This window comes from Leptodactylus fuscus, chromosome 4 (assembly GCF_031893055.1).
Source record: "Leptodactylus fuscus isolate aLepFus1 chromosome 4, aLepFus1.hap2, whole genome shotgun sequence".
NCBI classification, from domain to species: Eukaryota; Metazoa; Chordata; class Amphibia; order Anura; family Leptodactylidae; genus Leptodactylus; species Leptodactylus fuscus.
The window spans coordinates 175,977,796-176,001,934 of NC_134268.1; the positions used below are offsets into that span (position 1 = coordinate 175,977,796).

The window sequence follows — 24,139 nt, forward strand, 5'->3', positions numbered from 1 at the left end:
ACACACGTTTCGTCCCTTTTCCTGTACTTGGAAAGTTGGGAGGTAGGAGTTTCATGCCTCATTTTCCTCTGCCAACAGTTTCATGTTCCCCTTCAATTTTCCCCCAAAGTTTAACATAAAAAATAATGATACTCACCTCTCTTCGCTCCCCTGCTGATCTGTCTGCAATCTCACTCACGGAGAGTTCTAGGAGCTGCAGGAGTGATGTGAGTGATGACATCACATCGGGTCTACAGCTCCCGAGGCTGGAGCACAGTGATGAAGTGGGAGCTACCTGCAGACGGTTCCTGCTTCATTCACCATTGTATTCAACTCCGGAGGACGTACGGGACAGTACCCGGAATCTGGGATTGTCCCGTTGAATCTGGGACGGTTGGGAGGTATGGGGTCATACCTCAGCTAATATCACAGGCCCTGTAGCATTCACAGCATGGTGCGGCATAGAGGAAAAGGGGGCTTGACTTGTTCTGTTAATTGTCCACCCCAGTGTTAAAAAAAATCAGATCTACATATCAAATAAAATTTTGAAGAATGTAGTCAGCGTTAGAGCATTATAAGGAATCTTCTGGGCAACACGAGTTGTACTGTGAGGTACTGGTGGTTTGAGGGGGGTTACATCATGCCACTGTCCTGACTGCTTTAGGATATATTAAAATACTGTCAAAAACATTGTGGGTTTTACTCTATGGTCATTTAGAAACTGTCTTTATCCTAATGGCCACTAGAGGTCAGGACTGCCTTTCTTTTTTTGTTTCTGACCATACATAGTGGCTTCTAGGTAACAATATCTAATATTAACCCCTAGAACCAGGACTTTATTTGCCTTTCCATTCTTTCTTCCCTGCCTTCTAAAAGCCAGAACCATTTATTTTCCACTGACTATGCTATTAGATACAAGAAAAAAAAGAGAAAGACCTAGGGTGGTACTGTCTAACAAAATAGATTATTGGGGAAGGTATAAAGATGTACGCTCACCTTTTGGGCTGTGAATAGTCACAACCACTGATCAGGCAGCATAGAAGGTGGTCTCCATAGTAGCAGGTACCTGGAGGCCGTCGCAGGGGGCCTCTAAATGGTAAAGTATACCAAGGGGAGAAGTTTGCAGATAAAATCATCAAAAAAAAAAAAAAAAAAGACATAAGCGCTGGACCGGATCAATTCCTTTTTTTTTAAATTGCTTCCATACATAATGTGGATACTTCCTCAGGTACGTACCAACAAATACCCTAAATGGGTGGAAGAGACACAGTATATGCATATGGATCTGTCAAGTGTCACCAATGTTCACTATAGAATAAGGGACACTTTTTACAGACCCATCCGCATCAATTCTATTATATATTTGTTTGTGATATGATTGTGGTATTTTATGTAAAAGAAATTTTTTTTAAAAAAATTGTATTCTGTGGGTCACTAAAAGTATTTAATTTCTTTATGCTTTATTACATTTATAAAAATTCTTATATTTCGGTCCACAAAGTTTTCTGTGATTTTCTTTTTCCATTAAGGCTTTCCCTGCACTTGATATTGCTCATATTGTATTGCAGTAAATTATCATATTACCGCTATTCTGTTACACCCTGCATTCAACAGGCTCCCAGCTGTCATGACTTAGATGAAGCGGCCGCTACTGACCAAGACATCTAAGAGGTTAAAGGGGCATGATCAGCACTGGAACTGCTGTCTATGGTACAGGCTCCATATTTGAACAGACACCATTTTGTTATCGTGGACAATGGAATGAAAGAGTTTGTGCCAAGAATACAATTTATTACCGATCCACAGACGATCGGTGTCAGATTGGAAGAGGGTCTGATCAGTAGAATATTACTGTAATAGGTAAAAAATTGTAATCTTTGCACAACCTTCTTTAATAGTTTCTTACCCAATGTGCCACTGTTATACACATGTGACATAAAACCATTGCAGACAATAAGATGTCCATAAAGAATGAAAATAGAGAGTACAAAAGACCTCTATTATTGAAGGGCTTCATCGAATATTGAACCAGCAACACAGATAGTTCAGGTTCATCTGAAAGTAACAAGTTTTTCCCCTTGAAAATTCATGTCTCTGCAGCTGAGATATTAATTTATTTTACAATATGCAAATGGAAAGGTCTGGAGCACCAAGGGCGCATGCGGTCGCTCAAAACTGCGACACTCCACGTTGCTTTAATACGCCCTCCTTTCTTCCAACCCTGTTTGAGTGTATGAAACACCAGACTGGAAGAATCTCCCACATTAGGTGGACATTCTGAGAAGGAATCAAGAGAACACCAGGGGGCGCCTTAACAAGTATGTAACAGCAATATGGACACAGGTGCATATAATATATATATATATATATATATATATATATATATATATATATATATATATATACACATACATACAGGGCCGTCGATAGGCCAGTACTACTGGTACTGGCGTCAGGGGCCCGGCCAAATTGAAAAATGGGGGGGGGGGGGCCCGGTTTTGGCCCGCCACCGTGTGCCGGCCCCCTGGCGCCCGTAGCAGTCATTGTACGTCCTATTTCAACTCAGATCTGCATCCAGAGGACGCAGATCTGAGTCGAAGACATACGCGGCTGAAGCAAGGAGCTGACACAGGTCAGCTTCTCGCTTCGCCGCTGCGCGCCTCTCTCCCTGACACATATGCAGCTGAAGCGAGGAGCTGACACAGGTCAGCACCGCGCTTCAGCCATCGCGTCTACAAGCCAGTAGCCGGCGGCGAAGCGAGGAGCTGACACAGGTCAGCTCCTTGCTTCGCCGCTGCGCGCCTCTCTCGCTGTCACATATGCGGCTGAAGCAAGGAGCTGACCTGTGTCAGCTCCTCGCTTCGCCGCCTCCGCTACTGGCTTGTAGACGCGATGTGATGACGTCACATCGCGTCTATAACTGTGCGCCAGTGAGAGAGAGGCGCGCAGAGAGCTGCGAGGGAACGGAGAAGGTAAGTCAGTCAGTGTAATGTGGAACGTGAAACTGGGGGCAGAGAGAGGACGGCATGACACTGGGGGCAGAGATGGAGGGGACATGAATATGGGGGCAGAGATGGAGAGGACGACATGACAATGGGGGCAGAGATGGAGGGACATGAATATAGGGGCAGAGATGGAGGGGACATGAATATGGGGGCAGAGATGGAGGGGACATGAATATGGGGGCAGAGATGGAGAGGACGACATGACAATGGGGCAGAGATGGAGGGACATGAATATAGGGGCAGAGATGGAGGGGACATGAATATGGGGGCAGAGATGGAGGGGACATGAATATGGGGGCAGAGATGGAGGGGACATGAATATGGGGCAGAAATGGAGAGGACGGCATGACAATGGGGGCAGAGATGGAGGGACATGAATATGGGGGCAGAGATGGAGGGGACATGAATATGGGGGCAGAGATGGAGGGGACATGAATATGGGGGCAGAGATGGAGGGGACATGAATATGGGGGCAGAGATGGAGGGGACATGAATATGGGGGCAGAGATGGAGGGGACATGAATATGGGGGCAGAGATGGAGGGGACATGAATATGGGGGCAGAGATGGAGGGGACATGAATATGGGGGTAGAGATGGAGGGGACATGAAACTGGGGGCAGAGATGGAGGGGGGGAACATGAAACTGGGGGCAGAAATGGATGGGCGGACATGAATCTGGGGGCAGAGATTGGGTGGGAGACATGAAACTGGGTGCAGATGAAGGGTGTATATGAAGCTGGGGGAGATATAGAGGGGGGACATATAATTTACGGGTGACTGTAGGAGGATTATACTGTGTGCGGGCACATGAAAAATTAATGAGAATGGGTGGAGTCAACATAACGGTGGGTGGGGCTAAATTTGACGCGACGCGCAAAGCGCGCCGCACATTTTGTCCCTCTTTTGGTTCTTCAAAAGTTGGGAGGTATGGGTACAGGGGGCAGTGGAAAGATGTTAGAAGGTGGATGGGGGGGGGAAGGGGGATTGTTGGGGCATCGGGTGTGCGGCACTGCGGAGAGGAAGCTGGGGCAATAATATATAATATATAAGTTTTTAGCTGGAGAACTACAAAGCACACAAGACCTCCAAAGGTTTGTGTGCTTTGTATTAATAATGATGTAAGCCGCTATGCTACTAGCATAGCAGCCTGTTTGGGGGTGGGACTTTCACTTTAAAGGAGTATTCACATTGCGTTTTTGGCCTCCCTTGCCGGGATACATTGGTAACCAGTCACAATCAGCTCCCCACTTATCCCTGCACGGGGAACTGCAGGCCCCCCCTTTTTTTAATGGCCAGTTCTTCGTGCAGGGATAAGTTGACAGCTGATTCTGACTGGTTACCAACGTATCCCGGCAAGGGAGGCCAAAAACGCAATGTGAATAAGCCCTGAGGATTTATTAGGAGGGCTCTTATAAATGGTGTTGGCTCTCTATAGGCGCTGTCACACGTAGCAGATTTTACCTGCAAATAGAATCTGATTAAGCCTTGTAAAGCTAAATAAAGGGAAATGTAATACATAATTGGTGTGTCGCAAAATAAAGTAATTTTAAAATGGCGGCAGCGGGGGGGGGGGCAGACACTTAGGCTGTATGGGGCCCCAAAATTCCTGATGGCGGCTATATATATATATATATATATATATATATATATATATATATATATATTATACCAATGAAAAAACTTATTTAACCTGGAGAAACGCAATATGTAATCCCCTTTACAAATTTACCTAAAAAGTAATAGTGACATATGCTGTGTTGTCAAGGTATGTGGTATGTGGATGACAAGATGGCACCTGACAGAAGAGAGTGAAGGGCTGGAGGAAAAAAACTGACATTCAATCAATATATAGCAGGATCGGCGCAGTGTCTGGACTACAGACAAGCTGGGACTACACGCTCTGTTACTTCAGGGTAAAGTCTTTATACAGTAGTTATATCTTTAGTGATTTTTCTCATTACGGCCTCCATGTAAAACTGACACTAAACTGCCCAAAGGAAAAGGAGTCTCAGATATGATGGAAGCGTCTACTAATCTCTTTGCCAATGAAGGTCAGAGAAGTAAGAAGTCAAATTGGCTGTGAAACTGTGTTATTTCCGTGAGTCACATTTTCCTAAATCACATGCTCCATTGCTGCCTGCACATATTAGGTAGATAAGAGCGTATTGATATGTATCAGAAGAGCAGTTATCTACAATGAGTTACACCGCGCTCTCCACTAATTTATATGCAGACGGGTCTGGACTTCCTCACCCCTGGGGAATAAGACTCTGTGTCCTTTGTGAAATAAGTTGTAGCTGTACTAGTTTGTCTTTCTAGATTTCCCTTACAATGAGACATGTTTAAGGACATATTCCAAGTGGAAAGCACTGGTCGGGGCCTCTCCATTACCGGTGTGTGAAGAAATGACACAGCCTTTGCCTGCTTATAAGAGCCCAAATAAGACAAAGTTGTTACAGTTTTATTACATATTATACATTATTTTTTTACAGCAAATTTATTGAATCTACCTAGTACAACCTTACCGTGTCGTCCTTATGGTCTGATCCTACTGTGGATTTTGTTGGTAATACCCTCAAACACAATCTTCTTACTAACAAAGTACCTGCAGGGGTGCACCAGCCACTTTGGAGGAAGCTGTCCTGCACAACCAAGAGCTATGTCTGCCATTACGTCTCCCTCAGTCACGAAATCTCTTAAGTCAATGAAGTGAATGGCTCTAAGCCTTGCAGGGTAAGTACAATCCCAGTGCAGAACCTAACAACATAGAGTGCTATATGTAAAGAATGGTACAGAAATGTTCTTGCAGTTTTACAGCAGTTTGTCCGCAGGTTTTAACAGTACTGAGTATATAGATGTGAGAAAAGATCTGATGAGTGTAGTGTTGTAGTGAGGATGCAGGTCTTCTGGAATAAGTCCACTATGAGATGGTTACTCTTGTAGATCAGAACACTTTATTCCATGCTCCATCATGGCTCCCTGTCTAACAACTCCTCCCCCTAAGCTCAGCTCCTCCTCCATTACTACCTCACTGTTGCTAGGCAGACAAAGCAGAATAAGTAATCAGAACAGAACACACAGAACATACTTATAACAACATCACATCTCTCCCCTTCTTATAAAAAAAATAAAATAAAATGCAAACATTATGAATGGACAATAAATAAAAGGTCCGAACTGAAAAGAAAATTTTACTGCAGAACATAGTCCCTGAGGTGCATTGGTGGCCTTCGACTCATCCTTGTCGGGTAGCGTTGAGACATCTCGTTATTAGAAACAGTCTGTGAATTTTCGGAGGTGTCTCTTGTTGGTGTTGCTGAACCAGTTGTACCTGGTGAAACTTCCTCATCATCTGTCTCCTCTGCACTTGCTCCTGGATTGTAGTCACGAAGCTTTTTAAAATGGGAGATATTTCGTGTCACTTGATGACCCTGGCGTTGAGCAGTAACCATGGTACCTTTAACGTGTGTGATTTGAAAGGGTTCTGGATGATAAGGGGATGATAACTTGTCACTGGGTCTCACCCTTTTAACAAGGACCCAGTCTCCCACGTCCAGCTGTTTGAAGCGACAACTTCTCTTATCTGCATATCTTTTCATCCTGCCTTTGGCAAGGGAATCATTGAGGACCAATGGAGTCTGGACGTGAACTACTGGGATGTTTGGAAGCTTAATGCGCAAAGGCCTGCCGAAAAGCAGTAGAGTAGTAGAGTGTGGGGTGGCTCTGTACTGTCTAAGGAACCTGTACAATTCTTGCTGCAAATCCTTGTGTTCCATGGTAGCAATCCGAAGAGTTTTGTTGATTGATTGCATGAAGCGCTCCACTTCACCATTGGCTTGAGGCCAGTAAGGAGTTATTTTCCTGTGGTTAAAACCAAGATAAGTTGCAAAAGACTGAAAATCTGCACTATTGAAAGGTGGCCCATTGTCAGTCTTCACTGTTTCAGGTATGCCATATGCAGAAAAGATTTTGTCCAGTTTTGGTATGACAGCTCTTGCAGAGGTGGTGGAAACGGGTTCAATGACTGGAAACCTAGAAAAATCATCTATGACAACCAGTATATAGGAATGATCTGGCAAAGTGCAGAAATCAACACTCACAACAGTCCATGGATTGTCTGGCAGAGGTGTCATTTGTACTGGTGCTTGGCTATGGTCCACCGTAGTTGCTTGGCAAGGTATACATGTGGCAATAAGTGCTTCCACTTGTTTATCTAGTCCAGGAAACCATACTTTCTCCCTAAGTAATTGCTTTGTTTTAACTATACCTTGATGGGCCTCATGGGCCAGATCGATCACTCTACTCTGAAGTTTCTGAGGAATGACCAGGCGGTTGTCACGTAGTAGTATGTTTGAGTCAGATACAGAAAGAGAGTGTCTTGCATTAAAGAAGGCCTGCAAATATGCTGTTTGGCCCTGCGGTTGAATACGAGTCTCAGCTAGAAAAGAGTTCCAGTTCTTAGACCGAACAGTGTCAATTACCAACTGAAGTTGGGGATCAGAATCCACCACATGTTTAATTTCTTCGAGGGTCATTGCTTTTGGCACAGAGTGTGTAACAATGAAATTTACATGCTCCTCAGCTAAGACAGTGGCAGGCAAGTCATCTTTGGTAAACTGTGGTGAAGGGTGTCTTGAAAAATAGTCTGCAGGGTTCCCAGCTCCTGCCTCATATCTCAAGTGAAAGTGATAGTTCTGCAGGCGGAGTAGCCAGCGTTCAAGTCGTGGGGGTGGCTTTGATGAATGTTTATTGAAGATTGGAATGAGTGGTTTATGATCACTGACCACTGTGAACGGACGACCAAAGAGGTAAAGATGAAAATGAAGGCATCCCCATACAACTGCGAGAGCTTCCCTCTCAGTTTGAGAATAGCGCTGTTCCGTTTCTGTTAAAGCCTTGCTCGCATAGGAGACTGTAGAGATACTGCCAGTTTTAGACACCTGAGTTAAAATTGCACCAAGGCCTACAGGACTGGCATCCACAATAAGCTCAGTAGACTTTAGTGGGTCAAAATAGGCCATGACTGTGTCACTAGAAAGACTGGACTTTAGTGTATCAAATGCTGATTGATGTTCAACTGTCCATGACCAAGGAGTATCCTTTTTAGTGAGTTGTCGTAGGGGTTCAGAAACAGTAGCCAGATCAGGTATGAATCGTCCACAGTATGTGACCAGACCAAGAAAACTTCGAACATCTGAGACATTTTGTGGCTGGCTAGCAGAGGTTATGGCTGCTACTTTCTCAGGGTCTGCAGAAACACCATTTTCAGAAAAAATGTAGCCAAAAAAATTCAATGACGTCTTGTTGAACTCGCATTTTGATGGATTAACAGTTAAATTGCAGGTTTGCAGTCTCTGAAAAACTTGTTCTAGGTGATTGTCATGTTCCTCTTGGGTTGTGCCAAAGATAAGGATGTCATCACTAACATTGAGGACTCCAGGTACTCCTGAAAGAACCTGCCTGATAACATTCTGAAAGATTTCTGCAGCCGATGAAATGCCAAAATTCAACCTCTTGAACCTTCTTAGACCGACATGAGTGCTAAAAGTTGTGATATATCTGGAGTCTGGGTGCAATTCAAGCTGATGATAACCAGATTTTAGATCAATTTTTGAGAATACTTTTGCACCATTTAGATCTGTGAGAATATCATCAATGGTAGGCGTAATGTGCCTTTCTCTTTGAATGGCTCGATTGGCATGTCGCATATCCACACATAACCTGATTTTACCAGGGTGCTTAGGTTTAGGCGCAACAACAATTGGTGAGACCCAGGGAGTTGGGCCCTCCACACGTTCAATAACATCATCTGTCTCCAGGTCTTGTAGCTCTTTCTCCACTAGCTTGCGGACATGGAATGGGATGCGCCTGTGAGGTTGAACTGACGGCTGGACTGACTGGTCAATGTGTAATTTCACTTGAAAGTCTTTCAGCTTTCCTATGCCTTGAAAGAGTTGAGGATATTTCTGCATAATAGTTTGGACAGAAGAGTGTGTTACGCTGTTTGCCAGTTTCACTAGGCCCAGAGATACCGCACTATTGCAGCTGAGAAGAGTGTCTGCAGAACACTCCACTACATAGAAAGTGTCCGTGATGGATTTCCCTTCAGCCGTTAGTAATGCCTGAAATTTGCCACATAGGGGTAATGCAGTAGCTGAACCATAAGGATATATCTTCAGGTTAGTGCCTTGCAAAGCAGGTTTGTTCTTTAGCTGGCTATAAGTGGCATGACTAATAACATTGACAGACGCCCCTGTGTCTACCAGTGTCTCCACCGGATTGCCATGTATTAATATGACTTGTTTGGGATTAGACATTGCATGCACATTGTGAGACCCCTCAGTCACTGAGAATAAGTAGGTGCTGCAGGGCTCATCAGCAGGGGACACCGACTGCACTGCCTGAACTTTCTGTGGCAAGGCTTGTTTAGCAGAGAGAGAAGATTGTGATTTTGATCTGCAGACTTTTGCAAAGTGATTTTGTTTCCCACAGTTATGACAAGTTACTCCCTTTGCTGGGCATGGTTTCTGATGAGGATAAGGACCTCCACAGTTGTAGCAGGCTGCAGCCTGTGTGTGAGGCACATGTGGCTTCTGAGTGAGCTTTGCTACAGAAGATGGCTGCTCTGGTATACAGTCTGTGTTCTCTATAAGTTTAGCTTGATTCTCTGCTGCATCATAAATACGTGCAATGTCCAGTAGCTTTGCTAAAGTCATGGTGGGATCTCTGAGTGCTTGTCTCCTTAACTTAGAGGATACACAACCTTGTATGATTTGCATCAGAATTTCCTTGTCTATATCTGCAAATTCACAGTAAGCTGCAAGTTGTCTTAAGCGGACATGATATTCATCAATGGTTTCTGTTGCTGACTGTTTTGACTGTCTAAACTTGAAAACTTCAAAAGCTGCATTTATGTATGGAGAGAAATGCTTAGTTAGTGCTGCTTTGCTTAGATCATAGTCACTGTCCTCCCCTGTATTGGGCAGAGTTGTGAAGATATCATAGACTTGCTCCCCTGCATAGTGTAATAACATGGCTTTCTTTCTTGCATTGTCAGTAATGTTCATTGCTTGCAGGAATATCTCAAAGCGTTTCAGCCATTTATTCCAGCATGCTGCTAAGTTTGCTTGGGGCTGGTGCACATCAAATACAGCAAAGGAGGGTAAGCAGGCCATGGCTGGTGCTAGGATTGCAGTCTTGTAAACAGTTTTCTGTAGCAGTGAAATACCTTTAGCTGATTATTTTTAATCCTCGTCGCCAATTGTAGTGTTGTAGTGAGGATGCAGGTCTTCTGGAATAAGTCCACTATGAGATGGTTACTCTTGTAGATCAGAACACTTTATTCCATGCTCCATCATGGCTCCCTGTCTAACAACTCCTCCCCCTAAGCTCAGCTCCTCCTCCATTACTACCTCACTGTTGCTAGGCAGACAAAGCAGAATAAGTAAGCAGAACAGAACACACAGAACATACTTATAACAACATCACAATGAGAAATCCATATCTTACTGCTATCTGCTTGGTGAGGTCTGTATCTCTCTGCTTCTCGCTCAGACCCTCCCCTTCCCCACTTCATAGACTTCTATGAACTGTAGCATGTTTTCAGAGAACTGAGCAGCTTAGCAGGCAGGAGAGAACAGAGGCAACTACTTATTTACAAAAAAAGACTCCATAAATTTAGCAGTTCATTGTACTGTATTACAGAACTAGAATTGAATATTAAAGGGGATTCATGGTTTTCATTTTCTCTATTACTGAATGTTTCTTTAGGTGTGTAAGCAGTTCAAGCAAAAATAATATTTAAAGGGTTTTTCCAACTATAGGACATTATGGGCAGATCACTAGGATATACCATCACCAGCTTATCAATGGGGAATCGACTACAGTGACCCCTACTTTTTCTAGTCCCACTTTCCTATGGGGGAGTTTCCACCCTCTAATGCCACAAATGTATATGAATGGGTTAAATACTATTGAAATGAAGATAAATGACTATATACAGATGCTATCTATCCATCTATCTATCTATCTATCTATCTATCTATCTATCCATCTCTAACCTTGCCCTCTATTCATGGAGATAAAACAAAACCACAATAACTCCAGTTACATAAAATTTGTCAGAGCTGATCTATGTCTTGTAAGATCAAGCAGTACTGACAACGAAAAGGAATCCTGGTGGACATGTGATTGCGGAGATATCTGTGTCGTTTCTTTCTACTTTTACATTACTGTCCATTGTCGTGCAGCCACATCACACCAGAACAAAGACCTGACCATTGAAAGATTATATGGTTAATAAAATCTAACATAAATAACTATCTTCGTACCTTCCAACAGGCGGTGCTCGAGCAAGTTCCTCTCTTCTGCCAAGAAGGTTTTATTTTTAGATTTGTTATGATCATTTCACACTAGTGTTCAGGGACTCCGCCATTCCCCTTAAAATATGCAAGCGGGAAGTTTCTCTCTCCTGATTTCGGGCGGAAATCTGTTGGACCCCATTATAATCTATGGGGTCCATGGGTTTTCGCGGGTAACTGCTTTTTTAAACAGATAGGGTTTCCATTTTCCAGAATGGAAAACCAAACACTAGCGTGAACCAAGCGTTGCCCAGTATTCTTAGCAGGGCATGCATGGTGTAATAAGTCCTTGCACCCCTCATGGTGGTGTCTCCCTATTGGGACATAACAACCTTCTTGACCTATGTACCATAGACTAACCACAATATGAATACTTATTAACATGTTCCGATCAAAACACTAATATCAATTATAAATCAATAGGGTTGAATAAATGGAGGGACATTACGGATATATTTTCTGACGTTAAATTTAGCATGAAAAATTACCTAAAATCCAAAGAGTAACACACAAGTCAAAACAATACAAAAATAGCTGCATCTATTAATGAGGGACCCATCCACTATACTGATGATATCATACTACTCACCCAAACATTGTATATCAGGCTCATACATAATAGAAACACTGTAAGCTCACAGCCATGGCCAGCTATTGGGGTTACTACTCACCTTTTCCACAGAACTATTTCCTCCATTAGATACTTGACTCCGCTTTGATTCACTCTTTGTTCGGCTTAGTCTTTTGGTAACCTTCTCTTTTAGTAAGGACGCGTATCCAACGTGTTCATAAATGGGGTTGGTTGTCATTTTCGCAATATATTCTGCAGCTTTATTCTCTATATACAAGGTTATAAGGCCATCTGTTACCAAGTCATGTATTGACTCAAATCTCTTCTCTCCCACAAAGTGCTTTCCATCATAGAAAAGTCTATAGTTCAATGTTTGGAGACCAAACCTGGAGGGACAACATAAGTGTTAGGGAAAAAAAAATAATACAACCTCCTAAGCTATAGGTGTACTAACTCAATATTATCATAACAACAACTAGAGGTCAGTTTTGCAGCAATACAGTAAGCCATGTTTTTGATGGTCATAAAACACACCACGACAGAAATAAGCATCCTGCTCCATCTTCGTGCGGATTCTGCGGCTGAATCTGGACATAAGGTTCAGGCTGATAAGCCCTATTGTATCTTAGACTAATCAATGACCAAACCTGTTCTACTTCAGGTTTCCGCCGCGGTTTCCACAAGGTCAGTATTTTGAAAAGAATTTGCTTCAAATTTCTCTCCACATTCTGATGCGAGCACCTGCCCTTAATCTCATCCATAGTGCTGTCACACTAGACAGCCATTAGCTAACCAGGTGTACTTATACACCCTGTTGCCCCTGCCTTAGGCCTCATCCACACAACAGAGCATGCAGGCCAAGGTTCTTCCGATGTGGGATCCAATGCTCCGTTACAATCCTCTGATTATAGAGTAGGTTCTATCTTGCTCCATTGTATTGACACGGATTGGAACGAATCAGTGACTGATGACGCTCGGATGTCATTCGGCTATAAAATTGACAAACTCAGTCCTCTGCATGAGGCCTTAGGGAACACTTTTCATGAAAATGAACAACCCCTCACCAATTTAGCAGAAGTCACTTTTCCTGCACCCAGTAATATGATAGCTGGGATTGTCCTGTCTTACAGGTAGATGACAACAGTAGGTTAATGTATTTCAAAGGTTGTCCAATATAGGACAAGGATGAAGTGCAGGGTTATCTGTTCCCCTTGAATAGTCCAGTCATTGGCAGCTAAGTGTGCAATCTGATGAAGAATATATTATAGACAACAAAAAGAAGATTCTTAAAGAATTCTTCAACAAATCAATACATAATTAAGCTAGAAACACAAAGCCTAAACCAGTGTAATTCCTACCTAGAGTCAGACCCCTAGCCTTACACTGCACTTACGTACCTTAAGGCCAATGTGTAGCAGCCGGGTTGCCTCTGACTTTCTCGAATGAGGTACGATCCTTCGGCAGCGCACAGCAATGCATCTGCCTGTTCCCGAGAAATGATGCCATGGAACCTGACAAGTAATAGATATAAAATAATAAAAGCTAGGGCACCATAAAAAAAACACTAGGTGTTAAATAAATCAAATGAAGGTGCTCAAAGCACCCAAATGTTATACTGACTAGCATTATAAAAGGCAACAACTGGGAATCTGTACCAGGGAAGTGCAAATGCCTCCACCAAACAGAACCCGTCCAGTGCCAAAGTTATACGGCCACCACATATTCCCTCTCACTTTATAAGCTCACACAGCATCAGAGCCAAAGGACATTGTTTGCTATAAGAGTGAATAAGGTGATAGAATGGCAAGTTCTAGATCCAGAATTCAGAATTTCAGTAGTAGAATCTCTAAACAGTGTAAAAGAAATATGGACACTACAGAGTCCTTTTATACTAAAAATGGAGATCCAATATCATAGATTCGGCCAATGTGTTCTTCTCATATGTATGTAGGGCACTTTATTTATAAAGGGGGTCCAAACTCAAGCAGTCCATGTTCCAGTTGGTTCACATCTGCGTTTGTATTCCATCTGGGGGAATCCGCATGAGGTGCCCCCCCCCCCCCCCCCCGAATAGAATACCAAACGCAACTGCAAGCGCTGTGCAGTAAAAGCACACGGATCCCCATAGACTATAATGGGGTCCATGTGCTTGCCGCCAGTTCTCGCACAGAACATGTGGACAGGAAGGTAGTTCACAATCTACTTCTCTGTCCATATGGGGGCATTAAAGTTTATGGGGTCCGTGTGCTTTTACTGCACAGCGCTTGCAATTGTGTTTGGTATTCCGGTCGGGGTCCCCATTAGGACTCCCCCGGACGGAATACCAACGCAGATGTGAACGAGGGGTCACATGGATGTCTGAATGGCTGCCATATAAAACAGTGCACCATCCCAAAATGAGCAATGATGCCGACACAAAATTATTAATGGGGTTCTCTGAGGCGAGGTAGCCCCTTCACCTACACTCCTGACTCTTCTAATGGACTCTATTACTTCAATTGTGGTACACCTAACTAAAGAGATCTGTGGTCTATATAAGTCTATAGTGGGAACAGGTCAACGAGATGTTTTCTGCACTTATTGAACAAATGCTAAAATACTTCTATACAAAAGTTCCATGTTTCCATTCTTATTGCTTCCTGTTTTTTTACCTTTGAGGAGGTAACACAATAAAGAAGGTTACGTGCCAAGGTCCCACCTACAATGAGCAGGCTATTACTGAGTAAGACCAAGGTCTGACAAATAAGCCCCTCAGGAATAAACAGTTCTCTTTTCAATTGACCATTAACAGGGTCTATGAATGAACTTTATTTTTATCCATTTAGGAAGAGAAACATAAAAGGAAACAGAATGAATGGATATATGTTTTTTGGTCAATACTTTTGAGGTAGTGAATACCAGATTGATACTGACATTATTGACCCTGTTACATCGATCGATCTATCTAGGTTACTTTTATTCTCTATTCATACAATTATGACACTGCCAAATTTGATGATGAAATTAGAAACCCCTTGCCCCCAGCGGAGTAGTATTATAGCAAGGGGAGACAGATACAGATATTTTATGAATTACAAAACATATTCAGCATGAAATTGTACTAGTTGCTTACGTACTCCCTTCCATAGTGCTTTGGTCTATTCTCCACCTGCAAGGAAAAGGGATAAAAAAAACAAATTACTTCCTCTTTTTTGTTATTGTTGCATGATTTAGGTCTCAGCATCTCTAACTGTAAAGCACTACAGAATATGTTCATGCTATACGGATAAAAGTTATTTTCACTCTTTTTATTACTGGATGTGGCGCTAGAAAAAAAACAACCCACAAAACAAATGTCACTACTTGCTAGGAGAGAAATCATACACGCTGTGACTACAAAGAATGATACAAGTTGAATCTCTTCTCGTGAGCAACATTTCTATGAGACATTCAGAGCCCGGCACAATGGTGTCTGCTCCTGGGATTGAACTGCATTTGCTGTATGTGGTTACTCCGCAAAGAACAAATGTATGACAAAATGGACTGAGAAATACAAGTACAGAAGTGTCTACAACTCATATCCATCCAAACCCCACCAATTCTCTTCTAAATCTTTTATAGACTCTTATAGAGACATAATGCACATATCTTTTAGGTAAGGAAAAATATCTTTGTACCGTGTTAGCCAGTGGATATGAAATAAAAAATTTTTTGAGACGTCTTCAGTAGTTGATACCTTTATTAATGGCTAACTTTAAAAAATGATGACATATTGAGAGCTTTCGGGAACTACTAGAATGGTCCCTTCATCAGGCTGGTGAACTGATATATATGTTTTTTTAACTGTTTATTTGCATGTTCTGCTTTCCATCTATTTTGCATCTAGCACTCTATTCTTGTATAAATATGCTTGCCTTCAGACATTGTGTTATACCAGGTTTTCGTCTGTATGCAAATGATTTCTCCAGCAGCACTGGGGGCGGTCCCCAGCGCTCAAACAGCACTGGGGGCGTCTGTGAGAGAAATCTCCAGCGCCGCCTCCATCTTCTTCAAGAACGGCCTCTCCTTGCGCCTTCTTCCGGAGCTGAGTTCAACCTTCTAGGCCTCGGGCAGAGCCGACTGCACATGCCCACAGGCCACAAGAAAATGGCCGCTTACTTGCTGTGTGATTTTAAAATGTGATTTTAATGATAGAATCCCTTTAATACAAACTATTTTATTTGGTATATTTGAAAAAACCTCCAACAAAGATGTAAGCACTGCCTAAGGCTAAGACCACATGCTGAAATTCTCGGTTGTTTAGCCACAATGGAATCACTGGTGGTTTAACCTGCTGTAAAGTGCAGTACAAATATAGTGGATGGGAATTTAATAAATCCCATCCACGCACTGCATTATAAAGACTGAAGTTAGTTGCAAAAGAAACTGCCTGTGAAGCTAAGTACATAAACCAGAAGATTTCAGCTGTTTTTGCGGTAGTGGGTTCGCTTCATGATGGACATCCTGCTGCAAGCTCAGTGTGTGTGACCTAAGCCGAAAGTAGCAATTTTGGTATTTGCATTGCATAGCAAGATTCATGTATGTTGGTAAATATTAACCTCTCCAACCCTCCTCCCCTCATGTATATGGCAGAATTCCTGTACTAGATCTTCCTGTCACAGATCCCGTATTGGCCCCTCCTTATAGGCCATTTTAAGGCCGGGGCCCCACATTGTGTAAATGAAGCGATTTTGCCGTGGCATTTTACAGTACCTGCAAAGTGGATGAGATTCTGGCTAAGGCTGGGTTCACACCTGTGCTGGCTCTCTGCTGGGGGATTCCATTACCCATTCCAAATGTGAAGAGAAAGATCATGCAAGCTATTTCCACAGGTAACCACTTTTTAAGCAGATCGCCCGTACGCAGGTGTGAACGTAGCATAATCTCATCCACACATTGCAAAAAAACGTCCACAGCAGACATGCTGCTATTTCAAAAACCATCATGTTTTTGTAAATCGCAGAATGTTAATTGTATTTCGGTCTTTCCCGCAGCTCTTTTTGGTTGCCTCTTGCTACATGGCAGGCCGCAGCAAAAAAAAGTGCTGGTCAAAAGCTGTGGCGGCAACTCATCGCGGTTTATCCTGCAGAGCTTTTCACAGAAACTGCAGACTTTCTTCATTTCCGTAGGTATAATTGACATGTTGCGATTTCCAAAATCGCAACACTTTGCGTATTCTCCCACAGTCTGTGAAATTGCTAAAATCAACTATAGGTGTGACTGTAAAAGGACATGTTTTTTTTTCCCCGTGGTGATTCTGCCATAGCCAAACCACGGTGTTCACTCCACGTGGGGCCCTGGCCTCAAAGACCTTTCAGAGTTTGTGCAATAGGTATTGAGACCTGTTAGGAATTAGCCCTGTTATTCTGACAAGCTTTTACAAGAAAGAGTCCAGGAAAGCCATGCTGGCTAGCATTAGTGAAGAAGGCAAACTGGGCAACTGCCCAAGGCCCCCGTCCCCAAGGAGCCCCCGAGCCTGATGCTCTGGATCTCCAGAGCTCCACTGCTGTGCACACTGATACTGTTTAATTTTATGGCAGAGCAGGGAACTGAAAGGTCCCCGCTCTGCCATAGAAAAGTGCCAGTAATGCACAGGATGGGAGTACGGTAAAGTGAGTACAAGGTTTATTGTTTTCTAGTAAGGGAAAGGGATCACCTGCTAAGGGGGCAAACTATTATTCATAAGGAGACTAATATTTATAGTGGGGGAACTATTAAATATAGGGTCTAGTATTTATAATGGAGGAACTATTAAGGGGAACTATTATAAGAGAGAAATTATTATATATAAGGGAGACTATTAAGTTGGGTATTATAAGGGGGAACAATTATATATAAGGGGTATGTTATATAGGGGAGACATATATAAGGGGGGTATTATTTATAATGGAGGAATTGTTTTATATAAGGAGCGCTATTATAAGAAAGAAATTATTATATACTAGCAGTACCCGCGACTTCGTTCGCAGCCCCCTGCACGACCCACCTCCTACGGATATTATTATATATAAGGCGGGCTATTATTTATAAGGGAAGAACTATTTCTAAAAGGCCTATAATAAGGGGGATATTATATGGGTGACTATTATAATGTGCTCTCTTTTATTTAGAAGAGGGAAACTTTATAAGCAGGGTATTGTTAAAGGGACTATTTATAAGAGGGAACTATTAGTTATATGATTGCCAATATTGATAATGTGGACTCTTACTTATAAGGTGAAAGCAATAGGTAAAAACAGCCTCCCATTGATTTCTATGGGGAGCGCACGTATGCCGGCACCCATAGAAATCAATGGGATCTGTTTTAACGCCGCTCACTCTGAGGCTCCGTTCCCACGGAGTAACGCGCCGCGTATTCAGACACACCTGTCAGAGTGTGAGCGCTCAAAACAGATCCCATTCACTTCAATGTGTGCTGGCTTACGGGCGCTACACATTGAAATCAATGGGAGGCTTTTTAACCATTGATTTCAATGTGTAGTGCCCGTAAGCCAGCACACATTAAAGTGAATGGGATCTGTTTTGAGCGTTCACACTCTGACACGTGTATACGTGTCTGAATGCGCGGCGCGTTTACTCCGTGTGAAGGCTCCCATAAGGATAACAGTACTGTACATGGCATGCTGAAGCAGCAGAGGTCTGTCTGATATAACCTAGCCAATCATTAGAACAAAGCGGCATTATTGCTAGAAGAAAAAAAGTTATTTCACTTTCTCATTGGATGGCTCTGCTTAGCATTCTTCAGAGGACACATGATCAGACTATTATAAACAATGGGAAACCATAAAAAAGACAGAAATGACAGGCCACTAGTTTTACTGCCATATCATTTTAGTGTGGGGGTCACACAGACTGGCTCATGCCTATCGAGAACTGGCATATCCCAGTGGTATGCCCCTAACGACTGTGCTGAGACAAACCCTTCAATTACCTTTGCTAGAGGTCACTTTTAGCGATTTTAGAATGGTTTTATGTTACAGTTTTCCTGAAAACTTGCAAATTTCCCTACCATATGATTTGCTTCCTCCTTATACAATTCTGGTATGTAAATACCTAGTAAATATAAAATGTACATCTCTAAACATATATTTACTCTTTGGAAAACCACATATCAAGAAGGATCCGCAACATCTTGGGTATGTATAAAATTTAACCTTTAATCCATGAATTAAAAATTAGCCCCGATGGGCAAACAAACAAAATAACTAATACATAGTACAGTGCAGAAAAAAGTCAGAAAAGTGGATAAAAAACCGCAACTAACGCGTTTCGGGGTCCTTAAAGCCCCTTAATCATAGTGCTCTCCGTCTGTGTGTTTTCATATCATATATATATGCACAACTGAAACTTGCCAGTAGCAGTGTGGGTGGAACAAAGGCTAATTCATTGATTAATAGCACACTTGTTTGTGCTAGTTGTTCCCGTGTATGTAACAAACCAAATAAAGTTTGACCAAAGCCGTGTGTTCCAACACCACGAACTGCCACTGAGCAATATAACATATAAAAAGAACATTTAGTATATGCAAAAATGAGTTAATGCAAGTTTAAGTAAGTAGAAATTTACAATGCTCATTGTACGATAACATGGACAGCTAATGGTTATATTCTAATGACGTTCATACATATAAAAAAGCTATATCATAAAAACCATTAATGCTGAAACACTTGAGAATTAGACAACTATACCTCAAGATATCCGAAAAAAGCAAAAACTGCTTTGATCTCCAAAAGTAGTTTTGTTTTGCAACAACTATCAACATGAGTTTGAGTATGAATGGGACAAAGGGGGGAATGTAACATAAGTCAAACGGTCACGTGATCTAAAATGACCAATCAGCAAAAGTCACGTGATCAAGGGAGGGGCCAAGAATACGCTAACCACAACTCACTAGCAGTCCCGTAGAATGAAGAGACCTGCAAGGTAAGTGAAGTAGCGTAGATGTAATTATGAAGAACTATATATAATGGAGAGAAGAAAGAACACTGCCGATCTCTGGATTTAATACTATTTACAGCAATTGTCAATCGTAAATAGATGAATGAAACGAGGGATATGTAACATGTGTAAAATGATCACATGATCGAGTTTGGCCAATCCGCTAAGATCACATGATGGGAAAGGACCAATAATGTGTCCGAATCAGCTCATTAATAGTTCCATAAAAAGAAATTTCTTGTCAATATACGGTAATGTTTGTATTAGTAAATGAGGGCCAAATCTGATTTAATGTTCATACCGAAAGGTTGACGGCAACCGAACCTGAGGATCCATAGACCCTCTTTTATGTGTAACGTCTTCTTTCTATCTCCCCCTCTGATGTTTTCTGGTATTCTTTCTAAACCCCAAAATTGTAAAGATTTTACTGATCCTTTATGTACATTCATAAAGTGTCTTGAAGCTCCTGATAACCCCTCTGAATCTACTTTTTTACTGTCTCTTATATGTTCCATTATTCTAACTTTTAAAGGTCGTGTAGTGCTGCCTATATAATCCAATTTGCAATCTAAACATTTGATGCAATAGATTACAAAATCTGAATTACAGTCGATGAAAGACCTCAGATGTACCTTAAAATTAGTAACAAAACTGCTCAGTTCAATAATATTGGTAGTATATTGGCAGCATCTACACTTTAAAGTGCCACATTTACCCGAGCCTGTTGTATGGATTCTAGAGCACGCCTGTGAAGGGGAAGAAGAATGGAGGTAGCTAGGAGATAAATCGTCACCCAATGTAATACCTTTTTTGGGGACAAAATGTACTCCTGGTTCTAAAATGGTTTTAACAAGAGGATCTAGTTCCAAAATGGGAAGGTTCTTTTCAATGATGTTTTTTATTGCCTTAAATTCTGGACTGAACTTGGTAGTAAATTTGATGGATGAACTATTTTTAATGGGCTCTGTAACTTTTTTCTTCTTGTCCAGAAGATCCTCTCTTGTTCTATGTTTTACCTTATCTAGAGCTCTATTAAGAGACCATTTAGGATATCCCCGATCCATCAAACGTTTAGAAATATCTCTGCTTTCCCTTTCAAAATCTTCCTCTTCATTGCAAGCTCTTTTGGCTCGTATAAATTCCCCCATGGGGATACCCCGAATCGTGGCAGTGGGATGGCAACTATCAGCTTTTAAAACTCCATTCCCAGAAGTTGGTTTGCGATATAATTTAGTAGTAACTTTCCCCGTCTCAATGTTACCTACCAAGGTGATATCCAAAAAAACTAGCACAAACAAGTGTGCTATTAATCAATGAATTAGCCTTTGTTCCACCCACACTGCTACTGGCAAGTTTCAGTTGTGCATATATATATGATATGAAAACACACAGACGGAGAGCACTATGATTAAGGGGCTTTAAGGACCCCGAAACGCGTTAGTTGCGGTTTTTTATCCACTTTTCTGACTTTTTTCTGCACTGTACTATGTATTAGTTATTTTGTTTGTTTGCCCATCGGGGCTAATTTTTAATTCATGGATTAAAGGTTAAATTTTATACATACCCAAGATGTTGCGGATCCTTCTTGATATGTGGTTTTCCAAAGAATTTTGAAGCTCCTAGGAGTCAGGAGACAGGGTCGTGCACCTGGGACGTCTATTTCAGGGTGAGCTAACCTCTTGCATTTTTTCTTTTTTGATATATTTACTCTGCCTCTGGAGATACGACACTCCGCAAGAATTTCCATAAACGTCAAGAAAATAGTTTTGACCCTCTCTGTGAACTTCACAAAAATGGTTTTGACAATATGACTACAGAAGATAATTACATACGGCCTTACAAGTCTATCTACGGGACATTGTGCGAATTCAGCTACATTCGCGTTTTATAGCGGAGAACAAAACTTTGGATTTACGCAACCTTAAAGCACTTTCTGCTAAATGAAAAGTTGTCTGAATTTCTGAGTCTTTGATGTGTAATCCTCGAGATACTTTATAATTATGAAATGCAAATATGGCTCCTTAGGATATAAAACAGGAACTCATCAAAGTGCTACCGAGAGGTCGGCAGCTGTTTCTAACCGGCTTTCAAAGTCTTGGAGAAAGTGATTGATTCATTAACCCAAGGAATTATACTGCAGCTGGATCGGTGACTAGGCAAGAAACTAGGATGTTTCATCCAACTTCCATAGGCTTATCCTACTAATATTATAAAAGTTTGTGTGTTTGGATGTTTGTGGGTTTGTGTGTTTGGATGTTTGTGAGTTTGTGTGTTCGGATGTTTGTGGAAAATTTCACGCGAATCGGTTGAGCGGTTTTTGCGTGATTGAGGAACAAACATAGTTCATAGGCAGGATTGAAAGATGGGCTACTTTTCGGAACAATCACGGTCATACGTTCTTGGCAGGAGCCACCGAAAACCAGAACTCCCACACACTTCTTAGCATAACAAGCCACAAACTCCCTATTGCCGTCTCCAGGCTAGCCCCTAACCCCAAGCAATAACATTTACATATGATTTCACACTTCCCTGCTCACGTTAAGGTTACTCCAGCGGCCTACCTCTTCCACGCTCCGGACCCGGCATCTTTGCCGAACACCAGTGCAATCGGGATCCGCGACAACGCCCGGCCTGCCACAGCAACTACACTGTATTGCAGGTGCATGTGCACATTGCCAACGTACACAACGTCTTCCGGGACGCCACCAATTTGCGGCTGTAGCCTAGGCCGCAGCACCGGAAGTCCTCAGCAGCCCGCGACAGTTCCCGGCGCCTCACTCAGCTTACTGGTCTTGCGCCTTCCCGACCCTCCAGCTTAGCTATGGTGAGTACGCCGTGTCATTCGGCAGCGGGACAGTGCATGTGCCGGCAGGAGAGTTAGGGGATTTTCCGAAGGGGGCTAAACAGGGGGTTTTGGGGGGGTGTCCAACAGGTGGGGGCCATAGGAGGGGGGGGTCTGCAGAAAAAGGGGGGTGGGGAGGTTGACCCGGGGTGCCGTGGCTCGGAGAGGATGGGGGCGCAGGGGGTGCCCCGGGGGTGTGGCAAGGGCCATGGGAGAGAGAGGGGGCCCGGGGGCGCCAGGGCGTGAAGGGGTATGAGTGCGGAGGACAAGGGTGGCTGCAGGGAGCCAGACAGTAGGTAAAAAGTCCGCGGGGACAGGCGAGGAGCAAATGGGACAGGGGCGTGCAGGAGTGGACGTGGCGGCACACGGCGGATCATAACCAATGGCGAATGCCGAAATATCAGCGGCTCAGCGCCAAATCCAACCCGCAGACGAAGTCGCGGGCACATGCTAGTACAGTATATAGGGCAATATTTATTTGCACTGCCTGATGGATGGAATACACTATGCTCAGAAATAAACAGGAAAAAAATTGCACTCCTATTAGGGCTGTGGAATTGGTAGGCCAAACCACCATCTCCAACTCTGACTCATAAATGGCTGACAGTTATTTTGAGTCGGTAACTTTTTCCAACTCCATCTGAAACTGGCCCCAACTTTACGACTCCACCTCCGTAGCCCTGAAAATAATTGACTTTTACAATTGACTTCAAGTCTATAGAAGGGCACTGAGAGCGCAGTGATATTGGTTACTGAAAACTAACAGCACCTATATCTCTGCAACAGGGAAAGAAGCAGGCAAGGCTGACAGTAAACTGAATTCAGCACACTGTCAGCTTTGCTATGTTATATAACACTCGCTACCTTAGAGGATAAGCAGAATCCTCTTTAATTGCCCCTGACTTAGGTGGTGATATTGGCACTGCAATGAATGCCAGATGCTTGTGGTTGGAGAGTACAATGATGGAAGACTTCACTTCTAGCGCTTTATATGGAAGCACACCACATCCTACAGGTAGAGAGGATGAATATGCGGAGTATTCTGCTATAGAGACAGATGCTGTCACATAGAGCACCGGGACTGAAACACTCCATCATCATACTTCTCTCCACACAAGCATCTGATGAAGGTCTGGTATGGCCGAAACATTATGCTTGTACTATATGTGGACAATCTGAATTGAAACATAACTTCATCACCCTTCAGTGCTTCAGTTTCTTTCTATATCTACATTGGATTATGGGTAAGAAATATGTAAATCTATTCTCCAGGATGTAATTAGGAGAACAGTGCCTCTCTATGTTGCCCTCTAGGGGCAGCCCCCTTAACATCATGCATGACTCAGTTAATAAGCCTACTGACATGATGCGGAGTTTATTGCCAAACTAGTATTTCTATTCTAAAAGGAACATATTCCCAGCTAT

The 24,139-nt window shown here is 42.6% G+C and overlaps 1 protein-coding gene across 1 annotated transcript in view; it reads right to left on the reverse strand.

The window, feature by feature from the left end:
• The window catches only part of CHN2 (chimerin 2), a 251,383-nt gene that overhangs the window by 123,440 nt on the left and 103,804 nt on the right, over positions 1 to 24,139 (reverse strand). Inside the window, exons 4-6 of the mRNA XM_075271454.1 lie at positions 15,033 to 15,064; positions 13,314 to 13,427; positions 12,017 to 12,302 (exon numbers count right to left, since the gene is read on the reverse strand). Of these exons, the coding sequence (XP_075127555.1) occupies positions 12,017 to 12,302; positions 13,314 to 13,427; positions 15,033 to 15,064 (432 nt within the window). The remainder of the gene's footprint in view (positions 1 to 12,016; positions 12,303 to 13,313; positions 13,428 to 15,032; positions 15,065 to 24,139) is intronic.